Source organism: Gopherus flavomarginatus, chromosome 12, assembly GCF_025201925.1.
Source record: "Gopherus flavomarginatus isolate rGopFla2 chromosome 12, rGopFla2.mat.asm, whole genome shotgun sequence".
Taxonomy (NCBI): domain Eukaryota; kingdom Metazoa; phylum Chordata; order Testudines; family Testudinidae; genus Gopherus; species Gopherus flavomarginatus.
The window spans coordinates 33,157,470-33,181,926 of NC_066628.1; the positions used below are offsets into that span (position 1 = coordinate 33,157,470).

Genomic DNA, 24,457 nt, shown 5'->3' on the forward strand with positions numbered 1-24,457 from the left:
AGGTGAGGAGATTGGATGGGATCAATGGAGTAAACGGAGGAGGTTGAGGAGGAGAGCAAATAAGAAACGAGAGAAGAAGAAGAGTTGGAGAGGAAGGGCAGGAGGTGAGAAGGAAGGGAGAAGTTCATGTGGTATTTTGCAGATTTTCTTATTGAAGAAGTGAGGGCAGAAGGGTGCCAGGGTGCAAGGAGGGAATCAAAGGTGGTGAAAAGGCAGCTGAGATTTCAAATATCGGATTCAATTAGGATAAAGAAGTAGAGTTGCTTAACTAGGAAGATGGCAGAAGTCAAAGTGGAGAGAACAAATCTGTAGTGAAGTCAGTCAGCACAATCACAGGATTCCCACCAGACACACTCAGCAGCAAGAGAGCAGAAGCGGAAGAAGAGGATGTCAGAGGAGGCCAAACATTTGCAGGATTTGGGGGAAATTTTCAAAAGGAAAAAAAAACACCTTTCAACATCCTTTGTATAAAATGAAACAACACACTTAAGATTCCAACAGCTATTTATACTTGGCACAAACCTCCAAATGGATCTGCTTAAGTCCCTCCAACGATTTTTCACTGAAATAATTCGTAACTGATCTGCAATGTTACAAAACGATTTTAAGTCCAAACATGGCAATTCCCTGAACTTATATTTAGAAACAGCCCACCTAAACAGACGTATGTTGTACTTTTAAAGTGACAGAAAAAACTTACAAGTTTATGACTAAGTGATTCTCGGAACAAATTTGTAACATTAATTAATGTTCATTAAATGGGTACAGGAAACACAAACAGCCTATTTTCCTACAAGCACTTAGAAGTATTATTTCTGCAGAATTATAAAATAACATTTTTGTAACAGAATAAGGCTATATGTAATGACATAATTCTAACATTTTTCCAATTTGGTTTTACCTTTAGGCAATAGCATTTTTGCATTCCCACTATTGTAATACTTAAATTGTCTGCATCAATTTCTAGTTTCTAGTACTACAATTGCCAAATTACACTCTCTCTAGATTTTCACTTTAGACAGGTTTCTCAGAATCTCTGAATAAAAAGCATACTCCTCCAGAAAGAGGATTTTTTTCACTCACCAGCCACATCCCATTTTCACTGATGGCAAACATAAGACAGGTCAAGACTGATAGTTTCGCTTACTCTTTTAAACTCACTACCTTTAATAGATTTTCTTACAAAACATACTTAGCTTCTATGTACAACCATTACATTAATAAAATAATTACATTAAGTACCACTGTTACACTGCTGACATGCACAAGTACTTTTCGTAATAGTGCATCTGAACAACTTCAGGAGTCAAAAAAGCAGACCTATTTACTACCTACTTACCTCTTGTTCCTCTTCCTAAGTTCAAGTCCCCTGGGATACAAGAGTTAGGTTGGATATCAGAGCTTTGGAAGAAATGAGACAAACTAAACAAACAAAATTCTGTAAATTCATTTGATTAATAAACATTTTAAAAATTTTACAGAATTTTGTTTCTTTACTTTTATTCAGATTTACATTCAAAGGCCTAACTATCCACTGCTTTGAATCTTGTGTAATTATTTATACCTATCAGTATAGAGTAAATTTAAAATGCTACTACTAGTGTGAGTGATCCCAGAAACCCAATAGATACTAGTGTGAGTGAGTGGCAAATTACAATTTGCTGGTGTTTTACAATCATTTTGCACAGGTGTACACACCACTCCAGTGAAGGCTGAAGAGAGAATAAGTAACTCCACCAACTAATTTATGGCAATCATGCTGGTTACATATGCTAAATTTAATAAATATAAACTGCATTTCTGGACCAAAATTAAATAAGTGAAAAATTACATCAATCCAACTCAAATAGCAATGTGAGAAAAGGCAGAAAGATGCTTCATTCAGTAGTAGTCTGGCAAACCGTCGTGGTTAAACCACACTTTTGACAATGTCTTCTCTATTCTTGCTTGAGAGTGACCACAGGTGGTCTCACTTTCATGATTACTCATGGATTTAGATCTGAGGTATATAACCTCATCAAGTACAGTGTGAAGGGTTGGCAGCACTGATGAAAACAAACGCAAATCACAACAGAAGAGAAGAGAAGTTCTCTAAGATGGAGATTTTCATAATTATACTGGAGAGGTTTCTGAAAGATTATACATTAGAAAGAAACATGATAATTTAGATAATGTTGTCTTTATACCTATTATTCTCTGCTGCTAGTTTGTACAGTGCATGGGTGATCTCAGCACAGGCAAGAATGGCCCCATGGCGAGTGTGCAAATCTGTGCCCACTGCTAATGGTAGCAGTCTTGGCAAAACTGCAAGAAATGAGATAAAAATAGTAATTACATATTATATGTAAACACTTCTGTCTAGAAATTAATGTGGAAAAATCATTTCTAGAAAAGTCAGCTTCCCCAGAGCTGTATCTTAGAGAGATACAGAGCAAGAACATTTTCAGATCCCTAAATCTGAAAATCAGTTTTAAAAATGGGAATAAGATTTTCCTGTGTCATCAAAATACATCAAGAATTTCCATTTCCAAAGTTAGATTTTTCAGTCTGGTGTAACAAAAATGGTTCCCCACCCAAAGACACACTATGAACAAATACTTCCTTTAGCTCTCTATTAGCCACATATTAAATTCATTGTATTTCATTTTATCTACACTAACCATACATGTTGGAAAGATTTATAGAACTCTGTAGCTTGCTACCTGCTACGTGTGCTAATCGAGATATCTTTGGATTTCAAGATGCTCTCAGTCATTTCTTGATTTTTTTCGTTTATGCATAAAGTGGTTCTTCAGTTGCTTTAGTCTGTTGTTTTAAACATTAGTCACTTTACATTTTGGACTGGCTTAAACCTCAACTTGAAAATTCTGCTGCCTTTTCCTCTCCCTAAATTCCTAAATGTCACTGTAATTCATTAAACGAAAGTTTTAACGCCATCAGAATTACAGCACCACTATATCTGGTTGTGGGGAAAATCTTGCTTAATCTCTTATTAAGCCATATTAACTTGTATTATGTTTAAGTCTTGTTTTGTTGGTATGTTTTTGCTATGTGCCCAGAGACACTTGATATGGGGTGTCATATAAAACACAGAAATATTGCTACTTACCCACATTTGTCATATACTCAGGGACCTGTGGAGTGAGGTTATGCAGAGCCTTGGTTGACAGTTCTCGAATAACACTGTGGAGATTAAAGAAAGTTTTTGTTCAGCTTCCATAAATCACTGTAGTATCAGTTACTGACTGCTGCTCTTCATAACAAAAACGGTTACATATTATGACCCCATCCTGATCTGCACAGACCAACCCCTGCACAGCACAGAATCCTGATGAATTCAATAGGCTCCATACAGGCCTAGTAGTACACCCTTGTTTCAGGGCTTATTTCAGTACCTCAAGTTTCCTCTGTCTTTTTGCGTGTGAGAGAATTTAACATTTTTTCCAGCGAAGAAACGTATTTGCATTATTAAATGTAGGAATGAAAAATGAATCCACTTCATATATATTGTTTGAATGATACATATTGGGACGCTCTTCAGTAGATACTGTATCCCACACTAGCCCACACACACTAAAAGACCCTCAAAGGACACAAAAGGATAGAAATGTTGACTAAACTATAGGCTATACAATAATGTAAGAAACAAACGTGCTCTGAGAAACCATGTTAAGGAAATCCACAGGTGCCTTCCACAGATAACGAGAAATGTTTTACCTTCGTTTTTAATGTTGTTATTCTCTCTTGCTGATTTCTACTCTTAATTCAGGGAGAGTCAAACTACCTTTTATATAGAATATTGGCTAAATTAATTTTTTCTTAAGAGTAAGGAAATCAGAAATAAAAAAAAAAATTTGTTGCTGAAGATGTTTTTTGTCATGGTCTAGCAAAAGAAAAGGATAATTGTGGTCCCGGAGCAGCAAGATCATAGTTACAGCTTTTTAAATTTAAGTTTACAGGTACCGCACTCTTACTTCAAGTGTTGTTGGTTTTTATTTCTTTTTTTTTTTTTAAAGAAAGAATATTGAAAAACCAAGTAAATAAGCTTAGACTCGTTTTAAAATATGTATATCTAACAGCTCACAAACTCAATAAGATTAATCACAAAAGCTCTGTGTAACATATATATTATTAAATATACATTTTCACCACATCGTGCAATATCAATAATTATTACAAGTTGATGAATGGCGAGGGGGAAGTCAAAGGAAATCCAACATACACCAGACATGTACAAACTATTATTGCTTCACTTCTGTGTGTCATTCTATTTGCAAAAGAACTTTTAGCAGACTGTTTTGTGTAATCATTCTAGAAGAATAAACACTTGAGTTTGTTTTTTTTAAACATAATAGGTCAAATATCAGAAATCTTAATTAAAAAAATCATCCATTGGCTCCAAGTATCAAAGATTCCCTAACAGTCAACATATTTTGTGCAACCTATTTTTAAAAATACTAATTTACATGGAAATTAATCAACTAGTTTACTTCTCAGAATTGATTTAGTCTGGGATTTCAAAAGGAGCCTAGAAGAGTTACGTGCCCAACTCCAATTGAAAATCCTTAGGCTTTTCTTAAAGATCAAGCCTCAAAATACACCCTCACAATTCTCTAACAGAAGTTTCTTCTTATTCTACTTCTAACATTTCTTGATTCTGCAACACTTACAACACAGTGAAATTACAACAGAAAGGACAAACTTCTGAATTCTGAGTGTCCCACACAGACACATGTATGAACAAACATTTAATCAATGTGAACTTGAACAAAACCGTGACTAAGACAATAAGTCTCACAAAGAGATAAATGGGTGCTTTGCTTTTTCCCCTTCTTTTCTCCATGCCAAAGCAAGAGATTTTAAGGAGAACACTGCTTAGCATTCCTGAACTAAATTACCATTAAAAAATGTTTCCGATTCTTAATTCAAACATCCAATCCAGTTGAGAGTTGTCACGTAAAAAAGCATGGCTAAAGTGTATGACTATCTATTTCCACACCACAAAATAAGACACCACTCAATGTTATGGAACATGGCATTTTCCCAAACACTAGTAGCCCAAACCAGGCAGCCTGCAGTTAGCTCTTGGCTACATGAATAAAAACTTAATGCTGAAAGAGACAAAGGGAGAGGAAAAGCAAAACAAATATGGATGGTAGCACCTCAGGGCTCATCTCAGATCTTCCAGGAACATCATCATGAGCAGTAATAATAGTTTATAGTAGTGTTTCATCACATTTGTGTTATACATACACATTTCTATCTTCATGCAACAATGCAACATTTAACTTCACGTATTAAGTCTACTTAATGAATGATAATTGTATGGTGATGATGTTTACACTCAGATCTACTATGTAATGTATTAAATACTGATGCGTTTTATTCATCTCCTAAAACTAAGTTTAAATATCACGAAAACTAAAAACATGTTTTAAGTGAAGCTTTCCAACAGTGGGGAAGTGCCCATATTCACCTCCCTGTTGTTGAAAAAATCAAAAGTGTTGGAATAATTTCATTATGTCCATGCAATCCATGATGTCATTACAGAGGGGCCAAATTTGAGTGCTGTTGTGACTCCATGAGTAAGTGGGAGTGCTCTTCATGCCCTGCTAGAAAGTTTTGAGGCACCTCCCCACACTGAAAACCACTGATGTAAGCCATTGCCTGCCCAAACAAATACATTAGCAATTCTAATACGTTAACATTTTTTTTAAATGTTATCATTCATGGAAAAAAGAGTTGTTATGAATTTCCAAGATTAAAAAGGAGCACAAATCTGCTAATACTTTAAAAAACAGCTTTCAAAGTGGCCTGTTTTATTTAAAAAATAATTACCATAATATGATTTTTTAAAGTTCTAAGGAATATGATTCAGTCCCTTAGTCCTTGATTCAGGAGAATATAACCAGCATTTGTAAGCCTCAGCACAATGGAATCCAATCCTGATCGAGGCTTCTAGCTCCTACCACACTATAGATAAGAACAAATAGACAACAACCACCCTCTCCCTTTAAAGAAAGATAACTAAAGAGTTTGGAAAAGTAAAATTTACAGAATATTTGACTTCCAGATAATATTAAGTTACATGTTTGAAACATACCCATCCCAATGGTTGATCTTCGTGTTAACCAGGTGATCAATCATTGATTGTGTATACTCAGGAAAACTAGCAATGTACACGCTGAAAAAGAAATAAGTACATCCATATATATAAAAGAGTACAAAATGTATATCAGTGTGAATTTTGGCACATACAGTAGAACCTCAGAGTTATGAACACCTCAGGAACGGAGATTGTTCGTAACTCAAATATTTATAACTGAACAAAATGCCATAGTAGTTCTTTCAAAAGTTTACAGTTTGAACATTGACTTAATACCACTTTGAAACTTTACTATGCAAAAGAAAAATGCTGCTTTTAACCATCTTCATTTAAATGAAAGCAGCACAGAAACAATTTCGTTACCTTGTCAATTTAAAAAAAATCCCTTTTTCTTTTAAGCAGTTTACGTTTAGCACAGTACAGTATGGTACTGGTGCTGCCTGACTGCATATTTCCAGTTCCAAACTGGTTGACTGGTCAGTTGGTAACTCTGCTGTTCGTAACTCTGCGGTTCTACTGTACTGCTTTGAAGATTTTGACCCCATTGCTTTCAATGCAATAAACAAAAAACCTTCAAAATGTACTACCTATTTGTCTATTAAAAGGGGTGCATGAAAACATGATATTCCACATTATGTAACATTCATTATGTTAATATTTACAATACTTTTGTAAAATACTTTGAGATTATCAGTTAAAACCATTGTATACACATATAAAGAATTATATGATCAATAAATACTAGAAAAAATAAACTGCTTATAGATTTTACTGTTTAAATCCAATGATTAATACATTCTACATTTATAATTATTTTCAAGATTAGATTGGGGGAAGAGCTTTTTTTGCAAGTATATAGTACAGTATTATTATACTATATTGGCATAGTATGTGAATCATCCCCCTCTAGTGCTAGTGTACATGGAGGACAGTCTATTGTTACTATGAGTTACTCCATTAGCTCAAGTGACCAAGATCTGTGCAGTGGATCTAAAGGTTCCAACTCTACTGCTGACCCACAGAGGTGTCAAAAAAACAAACTGAAAAACACGAACTCCATCATGTGGTATCAGGCTGACACCCACATACCTCTACAGGTCTGTCCACCTCCCCATTCCCGTTCCACTGGTTTCAGTCCCAGTCCTTTGCTCAGTCATTTCAGTTCCCCAAGATCCTCATATGAGTGCCCTACCTATGGAATCCCATTCTCCAATCCCCGTTCGCCTACCTGGCTACCAGTTTCCTTGCCGAGTCATTCCCAACCTCCCATTACCCAGTCCCACTCTCCCTGACCAGCTAGGCCCCATCTCGTTGTTCAGACAATCTCAGTCTTTCCATCTCAGCCTCCTTGCCTAGCCAGTCTCAGATTCCCATCTACCTCAACTTCCAGTTCAGATACCCAGATCCAGCATGACCTGCATTTCACAGCTGCAATTGCTCACACCTGGGCTGGAACACACCCAACGCTGACAGAATGTTTGGGGAATTAGCTGCTAAAGTCTCTACTGAGTATGTATGAGGTGTGATTTTGTAAAGGCTTATAACTTGACCAAATTTGGGCAGATTTTCACTGGAATGGCAAAAGGTACATCTCTGATACAAAGCTCCTCCCCTCCCCCAGCCAAATTTTAAGTGCCCGCTCTAAAGCATAGGTACATCAGAGCTTCTCAAAGACAAAGTCACCAGATTTTTTTTTTAAATGGACAAAACACTGTTTTTCATTGTTCTCAGAAATGGCCAAAGCATTACTACTGAAATTAGACATTCAGCATAGAAAATTTTCAGCCCAAATAGTTACGTTTAGCAAAGTTACAAGAAACTGAAAACTGGGTCTTTATTGGAAGTGTTGGGCAACTTTAATAATATGCAGGGCTACCAGCCCGTCTAACAATATAGTAAAAATTATGAGGCGGCAATATCCCTACAACTTTTTATATATGCTGTTGTATCTCTGAAATATGCCTTCATTAATGAAAATAGTCAAATGCAGAAATTATTTCTACCAGTTCAAGGCATAGAACAATGCACACCCAAAGTCAAAACTTTATTAATGCTATGATTGCTCAAAGGAAGTTATGTACCCACTTTTACACCCAGACACAGTACCTTTATAGTTATTGGGAATCTATGCAGGCGTAAGAGCCACGTGACAGAACTCTGTGAAGGGCTGAGATTCTAAATCAGAACTATGGACCCTGTACACCATGTTACTGCTTTTTAAAACTACCTAAGCAATTATACCTAAGCAATCAAGGAGAGAGGCCCTGTCAGAGAGGTCCATTCTTCCATCCATAACGTAATGGTATATATTTTCTATATAGACAATTTAATATATACCTATCCCCTTGTGTTTTGATGTCATTCACACAAAGAATTAAGGAACTAATGAAGTATTCACCCAATTAATTACAGCTCAAACGGGATGACAAAACACACTTTAGGAACAAAAACTTGTTTAAGAATAGTGAATATGGTTTTAAGGAATCACACTTTAGTAACTAAGTGAAATTCCTTTTAAAGTGATCAGTGCAGCAGCAATTAAGAAAAGAAAAAAGCAGTCAAAGGATCCAGAGTGAGTTGTGAAATATTTTGTTATCAGCTTCATAAGCAGGCACAATAAAGCAGGACTCTTTAATTTAGAATATTTTTGCCCTTAAGCAAAAGAAACATTTTTATCACCTATGCTTAACACCACACTGAAAGTCACAATGAAAAAGAGAGCTGAACCAGAGAGCTTGGAAGAATAGACAACAGTATAGGCATCAACAAAATAAAACAAAAAGTGAAGAGAAACAAACGTCTCACTACCCCCAAGCCAGAAAAATCTACTATTTCGTTTAAGGCTGTGTACATTTTTAAAGTTTAAAAGTAGTAGGCCATATGGTCTGCAGGTGCAAATTGGTGCAGTTCCACAGACTTAAGAGAATATGATTGATTGCATTTCCCTAGTTTGGTTTGGTTGAAGATAGGCTAGCTGGGGGATATAAGCAACGTGTAAAATAAGGATGTGGACTAGGGAAAGGAAAGAGTAGGCATAAGGCGGGAATTACGTACAAACACAAAGAATGATCATTTAAATGAAAAAACAAAACAAACAAAAAACACTATATAGCCCAAGCAAAGTGAATAGGATCACAATAAGACGACTGGGAAACATTAAACCTGTTATTCTGCTTTGTGGGAATTAAAAAGCAGGTACGTGTACAGAAAGTGCCGTTTCCCCATTTGTAAAAGCAGCAAAGAATCCTGTGGCACCTTATAGATTAACAGAGGTTTTGGAGCATGAGCTTTCCGTGGGTGAATACCCACTTCGTCAGACGAAGTGGGTATTCATCCACAAAAGCTCATGTTCCAAAACCTCTGTTAGTCTATAAGGTGCCACAGGATTCTTTGCTGCTTTTACAGATCCAGACTAACACGGCTACCCCTCTGACACGTTTCCCCATTTGTTTTCCTGGCATTTGGTCTGTAGCTCTATACTGTCTGACTGGGCATGACGCCCCCCATTGTTATATATGTTATATTTTTAAATGCATAATTCCTTGCATGATGTGTGCAATAGCCATTCTTTTTCACCTCCCCTTACTGAGACAGAACAGGACACTGAAACAGAGTGGGGGGAAATACAGGGTAGCCAAAACTGCAACATGCTTCTAACTTTAAGATGGCTCTCCATATAGTGCAACAGTAAAGAGGAGTGTAGTCACAGAGAAAAGGGAATACTTAAATCATTACACTGCTAGCTGAGTAGCACATAGCAGAGCAACACATCTTGAAGAAAACTCGAAAAAAAATATGCTCAATATAAAGAAGTTAATAGTCTACACTGCAACATAAGCCTGTGCTTGAGCCCAGGCTCAAGCATAGCCCCCATTGTGTCTACACAACAACTGTACTAACCCAGGGCTTGGACCCAGGGTCCCAGGACCCTGCAAGGCTGGAAGGTCTGAACTTGAGTTAAGCCAGGACGTAGGGTCCAAGCCCTACTGCTTTACAGTGCTGATGCAGCCCCACTTGACTTGAGTCCCGGGAGTCAGCCAGAAAAATCCCACAATTCCATGGGACAAGTTCCTTAGTTCTTTCTATCCCAACAATCTGCAATCCAGTCTTTTGAAAACGAAAGCCACCCTCACTTCGTGAATGGCAGCAGTCTGGTCAGCATTAACCTATTCTCTTCTGATCACCAATCCACAAGCACACTATCATAGAGCCTCCTGAGTTTGCAATGGAGAGCGAACCGACCAAGTCTTTTGCTAAGCAAGTTGCTTCAAATTTCCTGTAACATCAGGGTTGGCAGCAAAGTTTTCCCACGGTGCACCATGGTCCTAGGACTAGAGCGACCACTTTTGGGGGCTGGGGACAAAGGGGATGAGGCGCTACCGACTCTAGCATATGGTTATTATAACTCAGGTCTGTGTATTGCAGCATGGAGGCCAGAGCCCTAGGTTCGAATACAGATTAGAAAAAAGTCTTAATGTAGGATTAAAATATAATGTAGATGCACAAGCCCTGGGCTTCCTAACATGGGTCAACTGACTCAAGTCCACTAACCCTGGGCTTACATTGCAGTGAAGACATACCCTGAATCTTGCCAAAATCGGTCTTGATACCTTCTTGCAGTAAGTTCCATAAATTAAGTTTGTATTGGGAAATTAATATTTCCTTGTATCAGTTTTAAATGTGTTTTCTGCTTCACTGAATGTCCCCTTACTCTTGTATTAGGAGAAGATTAATAGGAGACCCTCTCTAATCCATCTCCTCTCTAAACTAAACAGTCCTGGCCTTTCAATCTCACTTCATAAGGAAGTCTCTGTGCTACCAATCATTTTTATCACCTGACTTTGAAACCCCTCTATTTCCGTGCTAGCAGTGTTTTTACATGGGTTACAAGAATTGAACATAGTATTCCAGGTAAAGACACTGTTGATTTACAACATAATTTTCATTATTTAAATATTATTCTCCATCCAATTCTTTATGCAGCCTACACAACAACATTTTCTTTGCTTTTTCAACTACTGCTGCACACTGAGTCAAGATTTTCAATGAGCTGTCCATCATGATACCTTCGTCTTTATCATTAGTGTTTACAGCTAATATAGAAATTATAGCTTGTCTATATGGCAAGCTACTGCACAGCAAGCCACCATGTGTATCTAGAGTACCAGCTTGCTGCACAGTAATCTCCTATGTGGACACTTCTACAGCACAGTGAAAGTCTCGGAATTCAGCTTAAGAGTACTGTGTTTTGAAGTAGTAGCATACTAAGCCACAGTCAAAGACTTTCACTGCACTATAGCAGTGTCCACACAAGACACTACTACACAAGAAGCTGGTGCGTTGTAGATTCACACACCTGACTTCCTCACAGTAACTTTCCACGTAGACAAGACCTCAGCAACTATTACTCCTTTCAACAGGCATTACCATGCATATGTCAGCAATGAATTTGTTCTCCCATCATGCCACCCATGCACCTAGTTGTGTTAGATTCCCTCTAAATCCCTCATAGTCTACTCAAATCTTGACTAATCTAAATAATTTTGGGTCACCTGCAAATTTTACCACTTTGCTTGTTATCCCCTTTCACTGATCATTAATTAACAATGAAGAACATCAGACCCAGTTTAGAACCTTGGGCCACCTCACTCAAACTTTTGCCATGTTCTGAACATAATATGTGTTCACAGATAGGAATAAGAAAAATTCGTATTCTGTTTATTAAAAAAGATAATATTATAAAGTAATAAATTTCTATTAAATTAAGCAGGCACTTTAAGTGTAGGAAAACTAATGCATAGGAACTTACCTTATATTAAGGAAACAATTAACTCTGTTACCAACAGCAAAATAATCAGCTGCAGTCACAATATCAATGCCATGTGGAAAAGTCCCCTATCAATAATAGGAGAAAAAATTATGATTGATCAAATTTTGTATTAATGGTCAACAGTTGAAAATATCACCTATACTAACAGGCATCACCTATACACACTAATTCTTGATTTTGTGGAAAGTATATCTACACAAAAGAGATATCTGATGTGCTGAATAGTTGACTCCACTTAAAAGAGGATGGCCAAGCGATAGAGTAAACAACAGCAGGCAGTAAATTTAGTAATATTAAGGTATCCTTTGAAATGGTTAATTTAAAATGTTTTTAAAATATATTTTGGTGTGGGTCCTCAAGTTTGGATGCTTCATATTTGCATTTTTATAGCTTATTTCCATGTTCCTTAAAAGTGGCATAATACGGCTTTGGATATGTGGCCAATTTCAATGGAAACCATGTGTGTATCCGAAGTCAGAATAGAGCCCTAATTGTTGGTAGATTCACTTTGAGGGTGAAGGGCCTGCACCAGTTTGTGGATTCATGATGTTTGTTTCCTTTGTTTTGTTACTCATCTTTTTCACACCATGGGTATCTATCTAGACCTATACCTCCAGCTACACTCAGAACAATACAGACATTGTAACAAGATGCCCACCACTTTATAATTTAAAATTTCTCCCCTAAACAACACTGTATATCTCAGATTAATCTGCTTTCCCTGAAGTAGGTTTATCATCCTAATCTTGCATTGTAATGGCATCCAATTTATCCATCACTGACCAACCAAGTATTTGAGACACCACTTCCATTTGGCCTTGGAGAAGTTTCCTTCCCCCACTCACTCCCTTTGCCATCTTCATTCATTATGATTTGCTTTCCTGGTAGCCTTTTCACATTGTCTCTGATGGACAGAAATAGTTTGTTTTCAGGAGGCTACAGTAAATTTCTTAAATAGTAAATTATAATGGAAAGCTAACAGCATTACTTATTGTGGACCTACCCATTAACACTGCTATAAGAAATAAAGTCCCTCCATCTTCATGCTATATAAACTTTATGTGTTAAGAATGTGCTAAATTTTTTACAACACCCAAAATGATTCTATTACAGCAAATTTAGTAACTTACAATGTGATCTAGGTCTCATGGCTAAGATAACATAGTGGAGAAAATATGATACAGTGACACAGAGCAGTTATATCACACAGATCAATGTGTAACTCCTTAGGATTTCTATAAAACTGGAAATGCCATAGTTTTACTAAGTATAATCTGCATCAATCAGGATGCACAGTAAATAAATTCATATCAAAATGTTTGTGCTGAAATTAATTTTAGAAAAACAGTAGGATTGGAATATCCAATAACACAGAAAATCTCTTAAACACCTTCATCTCTGTAAAAGGATTTATTTAAAAAAAAATCAAACGTGTTATTAGAAATTAGGAACAATGGGCTCAATGCTGACAGGTACTGATTGCCTCCACAATGAACTAAACACCCTCATTCCTTTGTTATCAATTGGAATTGAGGGGACTGCTTATCACAGTCATGCCTAATTCCAGAAAGATAATTAACTACACCTTTCATTGCAATTAAGCGGTCACAGAGGCAGTGAGCATTATTAGAGGGAATAGATATTTACATTAAAAACAAATTTCATTGTAAACAAGAGCTTTTCCTTCAATTACTTGTTCCACACTAGCAATATTTCGTTTCACAGTAGCAGCCGTGTTAGTCTGTATCCGCAAAAAGAACAGGAGTACTTGTGGCACCTTAGAGACTAACAAATTTATTTCAGTATAAGCTTTCGTGGGCTACAGCTCACTTCTTCAGATGCACAGAGTGGAACACACAGACAGAAGATATTTACACATACAGAGAACATGAAAAGGTGGAAGTACCCATACGAACTGTAAGAGTCCAATCAATTGAGATGAGCTATCATCAGCAGGAGAAAAAAACATCTTTGAAGTGATAATTGAGATGACCCACAGAAGGTGGGAGGAGAACTTAACATGGGGAAATAGATTCAATTAGTGTAATGACCCAACCATTCCCAGTCTCTGTTTAAACCTAAGTTAACTGTATCTAATTTGCATATTAATTCGAGTTCAGCAATCTCTCTTTGGAGTCTGTTTTTGAAATTTTTTTGTTGCAAAATTGCCACCTTCAAGTCTGTCACTGAGTGGATAGAGAGGCTGAAGTGTTCTCTCACTGATTTTTGAATGTTATGATTCCTGATGTCAGATTTGTGGCCATTTATTCTTTTGTGTAGAGACTGTCCAATCTGGCCAATGTACATGGCAGAGGGGCATTGCTGGCACATGATGGCATATCACGTTGGTAGATGTGCAGGTGAACGAGCCCCTGATGGCGTGGCTGATGTTCCACTCTATGCATCCAAAGAAATGAGCTGTAGCCCACGAAAGCTTATGCTGAAATAAATTTGTTAGTCTCTTAAGGTGCCACAAGCACTCCTATTCTTTTTATTAGCAATATTGTTACTATTACAGAAAATAATGTTGTATAAATCTTACATATACAGACATATACACATCACACAAATATAAAGTTTTACATATAAGCAGAATCAGGTTTTCAGATCATATGAAGGAACAACATCCAGTAGAGACTGTGTAGGAGAGGACAGGTGGAAAGAAAATCACCACATATTAAAAAGTAAAGAGTTATTTACTAATCTCCATTTATATTTCATGATGTGTTTATCCTTAACTAAAGAAAGTTTTCACAGAACCCAACAATTTTTCAACCAATTTAATTCCATAGTAGCAATCACACTTCTGATTGTGCTATGCAAATGTATTATTGCTCTTTTCAGAAGACACTCATAGCATATGATTATGCATGCAGTTGTCAGCTGTAAATTCACCACCAAACATGTCTAATTGCTCAGATATTCAGAATTTTGATTGGCTGACCCTGATTTCATTTAGTATAATGTTATGATACAAAGTTATATTTCCTGATCGAGGAGACAGCATGGCCTACTCGATCAATAATTAAGGACAAACATAAACTAGCCAATAACCAAACACACTACACCCAGTTACAAAAGGGATAGGTCACATGATATGTAAACAATGAATGCTGTGCAGGAAGTACAGGTTCTGGGAAATCTGGACAATTTCTTTGGTTTGCATTCCTTCTCCACTGAGGCTACAGGAATGCAAAATAATCTTGAAAGTGTCCATTCTGCCAAAGGATTTTTAAAAAGTGCACTCAGTATTAAAATTAATTTTGTTTAAAACAGTGCTTCTACTTTGATTTATTCTTAAATATATTCTGGGACTTTTTAAAGAAAAAAATCTTTCATCTACATGGAATCTTTAAATCTATCATAACAGTGAACAGTAACATATTTGCTGTGGCATGCGCACATATTACTTCTCTTACCTCCAGGACAGGACACATTACAGAGCTGATGCAGTCAGGAACAAGAAAGCAACAAAACTGCACATTTTTTTCTCATCTAATTATTAAAAGTATTAGTACTTTGGATGGAGAATAAGTACTTTACTTCCAGCCTACTCAGAGAAAGGATGTCTGCTGCATCATATTATACAGAGATAAAGAGATATAATGGGTGTATCTCATGGTTTGAAGTAGCCATTCTCCTAGGCAGCAAGAAATGGTTCACTACTCCTCCCACAGGAAGAAGGTGAGTCACAGATATTGTTCCATTTCACTGTCAGGTTCTGTGCCATGGTAAGTTACTATTTCATTGTAGATCCCTCCAGAAAATATGCAGTATCTGTTATCTGTCTGTGCACTAGCTAAATCTGTAATGAGTTCAAACGCAGACAGAATGTATCAACATACACCTGGCAATGACCTTTTTTGCCTATAGATTAATTTGGGATTGAACCTCTTTGACTGACCTATAAACCAACCTATAAATCTTTCATTGAATGAAAATGTGTGGCCAAATATTGATTTAATTTGCCCACATCTTTAAAAAACAAAGAAATAATGCTAAGATTTGAAATGGGAACTCTTACTTTCTTGATGAGGTGTACATGTAAGATGCATAAACTCTCATAGGGGAAACTGAAACTGGTTTAGTAAATTTAGTACTGGGGACATGAAAGCGTCAGGTAGTGTAAGCTTGTGTGTAGTTCTCTTGACCTTCCTAGTAAAAGGGTGGAATAAAGTTGACATTTTCAGAAAAAGAAGAGCATAAATGAACACTTAACCTACAGGCCATTCTACAACAAATTGCGTGGATATGTCTGTCGTTCTATCCGTTCAGCCTCAGTTGGTTATAATGTATTGAAAACATCTAGCTCTGATAGAGAATATCCTGAAATCTTGATATTATGGATAAGGCAAAAATTTTAATTTTAGCCATTTATACAATCACTTCCATTATAAAATACGTATGTATAATCAAAATTATCATCTCACCAAGACGGCATGTATGTACATAAGTATGTATTTTCTTAGCTTCAGGTGTTGACAATTCATACATTTTTTTTTTTTAAAGCAGCATAATCATCCAAAGTTTGTTGGAATTTCCTGGACACTTTTGAGAAGTCATTTAAACAAACCTGGCTCATTCATATATATGCAGGGCTGGCTTAAAACCTGCAGCATCTTTGGGCTGCACCCCACCTGGTATAAGCTCAAATCATAAGGAGGTGTTTTATTGCTTTATCCAGTACCACATGATGTGGAGGCAGTGTGAACTGCTCTGCAATGACTAGACATTCTGAAGAATCAAGGAAATTGGGATGTCCTCCTGTTTTAGTTCAGCCCTAGCTGGGCCACCATCACAAAAGATACCCACCCTTGAAGCTTTCCTCCACTGTTATCCTAACTTCATCCTGAAACATACATCAGTTCTGGACACATTCCTTATTGCCTCCCTCCCATCACTAGGGGAGTGAACACTCAGCTGGCGTGACAGAGAATTTGGGGCAGCTGGAGTGCAGAAAGCCTAACACTGAAAACTGACCTTAGAATACGGGCCTTTTTAGAGTGACCAGATGTCCCGATTTTATAGGGACAGTCCCGATATTAGGGGCTTTTTTTTAATATGGGCTCCTATTACCCCCTACCCCATCCCAATTTTTCACACTTGCTATCTGGTCACCCTAGGCCTTTTGAATAAGAACATAAGAATGGTCATACTAGGGCCTGGTCTACACTACGCGTTTAAACCGAATTTAGCAGCTTTAAACAGATTTAACCCTGCACCCGTCCACACAACAAGGCCCTTAATATCCATATAAAGGGCTCTTTAAACCGATTTCTGTACTCCTCCCCAACGAGAAGAGTAGCACTGAAATCGGTATTGCCATGTCAGATTAGGGTTAGTGTGGTCACAAATCGAAGGTACTGGCCTCCGGGTGGTATCCCACAGTGACCATTGTGACCACTCTGGAAAACGATCTGAACTCAGATGCACTGGCCAGGTAGACAGGAAAAGCCCGGCGAACTTTTGAATTTCATTTCCTGTTTGCCCAGCGTGGAGCTCTGATCAGCACGGGTGGCCATGCAGTCCCAAATCCAAAAAGAGCTCCAGCAGGGACCGTATGGGAGATACTGGATCTGATCGCTGTATGGGGAGACAAATCTGTTCTATCACAGCTCCATTACAGAAGATGAAATGACAAAGCATTTGAAAAAATCTCCAGGCTATGATAGACAGAGGCCACAGCATAGTGCTGTGTGACAAGGGTAACGGAAAGCCAAAGAATCAAATGGACGCTCATGGAGGGAGGGAGGGATTGAGTGACTACATTTACCCAGAATCACCCGCTACATTGTTTTTGCATTGGGCTCTCAACCCAGAATTCCAATGGGCGGGGGCAACTGTGGGAACTATGGGATAGCTACCCACAGTGCAACGCTCTGGAAATCGATGCTAGCCTCAGTACATGGACGCACACCGCCGAATTAATGTGCTTAGTGTGGCCGCGTGCACCCGACTTTAGACAATCTGTTTTACAAAACCGGTTTACGTAAAATCAGAATAATCCCGTAGTGTAGACATACCCTAGGTTAGATCAGTAATTGATCTAGCCCATATCCTGTCTTCCAACAGTAGCCCATGTCAGATGGGTTTGCAGCCCTGACCATATTGGCTAATAGTCACTGATGAACCTATCCTCCATGAAATTATCTATTTCTTTGTTGAACCTAGTTATACTTTTGTCCTTCACAACATCTCTTGGCAACGAGTTCAACAGGTTGACTATGAGTTGTGTGAAGAAGTACTTCCTTATGTGTGTTTTAAACCTGCTGATGCCTATTATTTTAGTTGCATGACTCCTGGTTCTTGTGTTATGTGATGGAGAAATAACACTTCCTTATTCAATTTCTTCACACCACTCACAATTTTACAGACTTCTATCATATCTCCATTAACTGTCTCTTTTCTAACCTGAACAGTCCCAGTTTTTTTAATCTTTCTTCATATGGAAGCTGCTCCTTACCCAATTATTTTGTTGCTCCTCTCTGTACTTTTTTCAATTTTAATATATCTTTTTTGAGATAGCGTGACTAGAAGTGCACACAGTATAATATGTATAATATGGATTTATATAATGGCATTATGACATTTTCTCTCTTATCTATCCCTTTCCTAATGGCTCTTAAATTACCCTTTTTATTATCATTTCCACTGCACACAGCAGATGTTTTCAGAGGGCTATCCACAATGACTCCAAGATCTCTTTCTTGTGTGGTAGCAGTAATTTTAGAACCTATCATTTTTTATGTAGAGTTGGGATTATGTTTTCCAGTGTGCATTACTTTGCATTTATCAACATTGAATTGCATCTACCATTTTGTTCCTAGTCACCCAGAGTTGTAAGATCCTTTTGTAACTCTTTGCAGTCAGCTTTGGACTTAACTATTTTGAATAATTCTGTATCGCCTGCAAACTTTATCACATCACTGTTTGCCCCCTCCCACTTTTAAAAGTGATGGCCCACGGCCCCCTGACCCTCATCCCTGCTTCTGATGAAATCCAATGAAGGCAAGATGAGACCATCATTAGCTACACGTTGCTTTGACCTTAATACAGCAGCCAACACATACCCAGTACAGTATCACATTTACACAACCTATAAGGCCTCTTTACACTGCCAAAGTGGCATAAAAGAATCTTAGTAAAATGAGAATCAAGATAACACCATGCAATAAGGAAATACCATACCAATGAACACCCCAGATAACCTTTTAACAAGATACTGGAAATGTGATATGGTGAGAATGCAGAGTGCCAGGAGTATATTGGCATTACAAAATAGTTTCAAATCAGGTTTTTAAGCTTCTGAGCTTCTTTACCTACATGACATCACTAACACCTATATTATTGTATGGAACTCAGCTCTCTGCTCTGATGTATATGTCAGTGATGTCAGCCCTTTGAGGAGAAAAAAAATATGAGGGCCTGAACACAGACTCCTGCAGATAAGAAGCTTCTCAGACCACCTTTAAAGCCCTTGTTTGTTTTTTATACATCATACACCTGATTTGCAATCTCAAAAATTTTGTTAATATATTTATACTATTTTAGCACTGTAAATGGGAAATAATTGCATGGCTATTTTTTTTCTCTTTCTTCTAGAGCTCAGGCAGAAACCTTAGCAGTTAGTGTATTCAGCACACAGATGAAGATGTTCTTAGTTAGTAGTTTTCAACCTGGGGTCAATGGACCCCTGGGGCAGTGTTTCCTCTAAGTTTGTTATGTGCACCATATCGAGATAATGTGCGGATGCGCGCCACTAGTACAAACCAAAAACCTACATATAATATATATTTTTAAGACGTTACCATAGGGATAATTATTCCAGCCAGGACAGGTGGGACATTTTAGAACTCACTACTCAAAGAATTAAATTTAAACATAAGAGAAATAAAAATTATAAAATGCATAGACCAGTCAAAAAAAATAAAAAACAACACACTTTGAAAGAAGTATCAAGAAGTAACAACAACAGTAATACAAGTATGTGTTGGGAGGTGAGTGTGAAAAACAGAGTGAGTGTGTGTGAGAGACAGAGTACGCTGCCTTTTTAAGTAGATCAGCATGTTCAGACACAGCAGCAACTGCCAGCAAGCTCCCTTTGTCCTGAGCCCTGTTGTGTACCCCATGCTGCTCTGTGGTGATGGGGTACAAGGGCAAGGGGCAAAGGGGACACCCTGACATCAGTGTCCCCCTTCACACCCCAATTCTGCACAGCAAGCAGGAGGCTCCTAGGAGCAGCATGGCAGTTGGGAGAGGGACACCTGAAGTGCACGGCACTTGATAGCCTGCTGGGCGGCCACCCAGCTGCACAGCTTAGAGGGAACTTGGCCAAGCGGGTCCACAAACTATATCTAAGATTTCCAACAAGGCCTGTCCCATTTTTTTTAGGGGTCCACAAATGAGAAAAGGTTGAAAAACCACTGTTCTAAGTCTTTTATGCCGTGAAATATATGCCTGTCAAGTGACATGGAAATAAAATGGACTTTTCTATTTGAGCAACTCATACTTCTTCAAAACTAATCAATTTATTGGAAAATTCAGATTATGGTTTGAGAAAGTGCATGACCTACTGGACAAAGCACAGGACCAGAAGCGAGGATTCATGAGTTCTAGTCCTAGCTATGCAATCAAATTACTGTGAGGCCTTGTGTAGCTCACTTAACTTACCTTAATGCAAGTTAAGGCATATTGTGTGACTTCACATCAAGGTTTTGCTTTTTAGAAACAACTTGCTACAAGTCTTTAGGAACTAATGTCCTAAAAGCTCACAATTAAGTTTAAAGGGGGAAAAAGTAAACGAGAACCTGTGGTTCAAATGACGAAAATGTGTTAAATGATTGTTTTGAAACAGTGTTCCCCAAATTTGGTTGTTCTTTTACTCATTTGGTTTTAGAAGTTACATGTTACAATGTATCTATAAGAAGTCTGTTTAATGAAGAATCAGAAAAGTTACTATACCTGTCTTCCAACATTCTCCTGGAAGGCAGCCTAAAGAACAGAGAGAACAAACATCAAAAATGAGTCAGTTTGCTTTTTGATAAACACCAGAGGATGAATTCAAAACAAACACATGGCAATATAAATGACCCATGGCTTTACTTTTCAAAATAAAGTCAGCTTTGTTAGTTGAATAGGCCCTGAAGGGTTGGGGTTTCAGGTTTGTTTTTTTTTGTTTGTTTTGGGGGGAGGGGTTCACTGATGCTTTATGTTCTAATGCTCTTTCAAATCTGTCTGTTGCATGACAACAGTTTAAGAATGCAAGTTGACTAAAACAATCACACCCATAAGAATAGCCTTTGATTCCTAAGACAAGGCTTCACAGTACAGTCAAAAGTCAGTGCCCTTTGACAAAAGGAATCAGGACAGCTCTGTCTTTTTTAGCTGTTTTAAGAAAGTTTCAGGTATCTTCCCTAAAGAATCTTAGGCTATGTCTACACTACAGACCTTGCAGTGGCACAGCTTTATGCCGATGGTAGAGAGCTCGCTCGTCGGCATAATTAAACCACCCCCAATAAGCAGCCGTAACTATGTTGGCGGGAGGTGCTCTCCCGCCAACATAGCACTGTCCACACCAAAGTTTTTGATCAGTAAAACTTATGTTGGTCAGGGAGGCGTGGGGGGGTTCCATACTCTTGACTGACAACAGTTTTACTGACAAAAGTGCTAGTGCAGACACAGCCTTAGATAATATCACAGTTATAACGTCTTGTTTATGTGATGTATAGGCTTGGAAGGATTTGTTTTATCAGTACATGTTGGTAAATGTCAGTTTCACCGAACACACAAACCAACAAAAATTTCCATCCATAATAATTGAATTTTACAGATAGATAAAGAGAGAAAAATGATGCTTGAGAACTTAGAATTTGATTTAAGGATATTTACTTCATATATTTTGACACGTGATGTTGGCAATTTGTGTTTTAACAGTTATAAAGGTTTAATTCTTTTAATCACAACATCAACTGTCATTAAATAATTGTCTGGCCCTCTCATTTCCTGACACACACCCCATAATTTTTCACAACTGAAAATTTAACTAGATATAAAACAGAAAAAAATGTTTACAAATAAACCACTATTATCCATCAAAATTATAAAAAATAAAAATCTAATTCTGCGAAGCTCAGTTAAATACAATACTTGGAAGCTGCTGAGAGCAGCAAGATTGGGATCCTGCTGCTTTAGCTGTTTATTCTTGAGTACTGAACACTGATATTCGAAACATTCAAGTGTGAAAGCATGTTAAAATATCAGTCTCTGAGCTTGTAAAATTTGAAGGCATCTTAATTGATGTACACTTCTTACGCCTGGCAATAAACAGATCATAAAGAAAATATAATACATATAATTAGAGCACTACATATATATCCGCATCAATGCAGAATATAGTTCCTCACATAGTATTTACTTTTTCCAGTATCTTTCCCCACACCCCCTACCCGCTAGTCTGGAGTAGCACTGTCCCTGATATATACTACATAACATTTTATAAATTTCCCTTTTTTTTTTTTTTAAAAGGGGCAATTTTGTTTCAAAAGTAAGTAGTACAAATACTGGTAAAGGTTTTCTAAATTGTTCGACAAAAAGTAAGCATCGCTATTATCTGGATACTAATAACTTCTCACTCATTTATGTAATAACACTATGTTTACAAACAATTTCTGGGAAGAGACAACAGCAGCCAGCTGACAACTGATGTCCAACACAATGGGGAATTTTGGCCAAGAACACGGGCAAAAATCCTATTCTTATAGAAAAAATGCCATGGGATCTTTGGATTGCCACAGACAGAGCACACCTGTTCGTAAGGTTCCTTCCAAAAGAATAGAGTAAATACTCAACTCTGGAAAAATGAAAGTTTGAGTAAGCTTGCTTGGATTTGAACCTGTTAGTCCTGGGGGAATTCTGTGTCAAAAAATTAAAAATTTTGCACATAATATTTTTAAATTCTGCAAAAATCTGCATATACAATTTGTAAAAATAATGCAAAACATCATGCCAGTTTCAATTATTTTGGTAATTTATTTCAAAATATCTTTTAGCAAGTATGTCTAGAACAAAAAAGATTCCCCCAGGAATAGAAAGTTAAAGGAACCCCCCACGACAACACAATTTCTGTTTGTTATGCTTTTGTTGGGTGCCTCAGTCTGGATGTTTCACACGTGCCAGCTGGGCACATCTTGGGGGTAAATTCTGCCCTTCTGGTCTTTTAGTCGATTCTCATTTTTTCATTCTGCCCCTGTAGGGTTACCCAGAGGTTCCCAAACACAGGACACTGCCGGGAGGAAGGGTAGGGGGAGTAGGAGCTGGAGGAGGGTGTAGCTGGGGGGGTCCTGGAGGGGTCTGTGTGTATTGGCATAGGGTATTCAGGAGGTGCTGGAGGGGGTACTGGGGGTGTTGGAGGGAGTACTGGAGGCAGCTGCACAGAACCCCTCAGCTCAGACACCCATACCTCCCCCTGAACCCAGTTGCAGGCCCCCCCCCAAGCCAAAACTCCCACAGGCCCCTCCAGAGCCCAGCCACAGGCCAGCCACCTGCAACCCCTCCCCCCAGAGATCCAGAGGTAGAAATAGCCTGATGCTGGTCAAACCAGGCTTGTATGGAGTCTCCTGTGGTGATTTCAGTATTGGGCTGTGCAGAGCTGATGCTGAGCAGGGACTCCATCCCCGCTGGGCTGGGCGCTCCACTCATTGTGGGGCTACAGCCCATACATCGGCTCCTTCCTTCAGGGCATGCAGGGAACCTCCAGCTCCCCATCTCTCCCCTCGACCAGTGCCCTCTATTTGCTCACTGGGAAGCCAGGCTCTGCTGGGTGCAACTGCCCCTACTGGGGACCAGCAGTTCCTCAGTATCAGTTCTGCAGGAAAAAATGAAATTCTGCACAGAACATTAATTCTGCGCAAATTCTGCATTGCGCAGTGGTGCAGAATTCCCTTTGGAGTAACCTATGGTTCCAAGGAATCAATATAAGCCACACAACGGGTGAGAACTCATAGCACAGGGATGAGGTAGCAATCTAAATGTATTGGAGTGGCCCCCGGTGTAACTTTTTATAAAGCCCTGAGAGCACGTCTAGGTTATAGTGACTTTCCAGAGCAGGAACATGGGCTATAGTGCTGCCTGACATCTTCGCACAACTGCATGTTGTAGCCCTAATATTGACACGCTTCTTCCACCCTCCACTTCTCCTCCAGTAGGGATGTAAATATTGTTTTAAAAAGTTAAATGTTTAAATGATTAAAATTATATCATTTAACCATTTAACTACTGGGGCTAGGGCCACTCCAGCCAGACCAGGGCTGGTATCGCTCTAACCAGCTGGCTGCCAGCCCGTGCAGCTGGGGTTAATGGTTAGGGCAATTAACTGGCAAGATTAATGCTTACCGGTTAACCTGTAAACCATTTACTATTTTACCTCCCTATCCTCCAGCATACTCCTAAGCCATGACCTGCAAGGATGTCCTCAAAAGACAACCGACAGCGGCCTCTCTCAGTGCCTGAATCAGGGTAATTCT

General features: G+C 38.2%; 1 protein-coding gene across 1 annotated transcript in view; it reads right to left on the minus strand.

The window, feature by feature from the left end:
- The window catches only part of TBCD (tubulin folding cofactor D), a 160,995-nt gene that overhangs the window by 35,934 nt on the left and 100,604 nt on the right, over nucleotides 1-24,457 (minus strand). Inside the window, 6 exon segments of the mRNA XM_050919182.1 lie at nucleotides 512-583; nucleotides 2,187-2,304; nucleotides 3,110-3,183; nucleotides 6,104-6,184; nucleotides 11,916-12,001; nucleotides 20,898-20,927. Of these exon segments, the coding sequence (XP_050775139.1) occupies nucleotides 512-583; nucleotides 2,187-2,304; nucleotides 3,110-3,183; nucleotides 6,104-6,184; nucleotides 11,916-12,001; nucleotides 20,898-20,927 (461 nt within the window).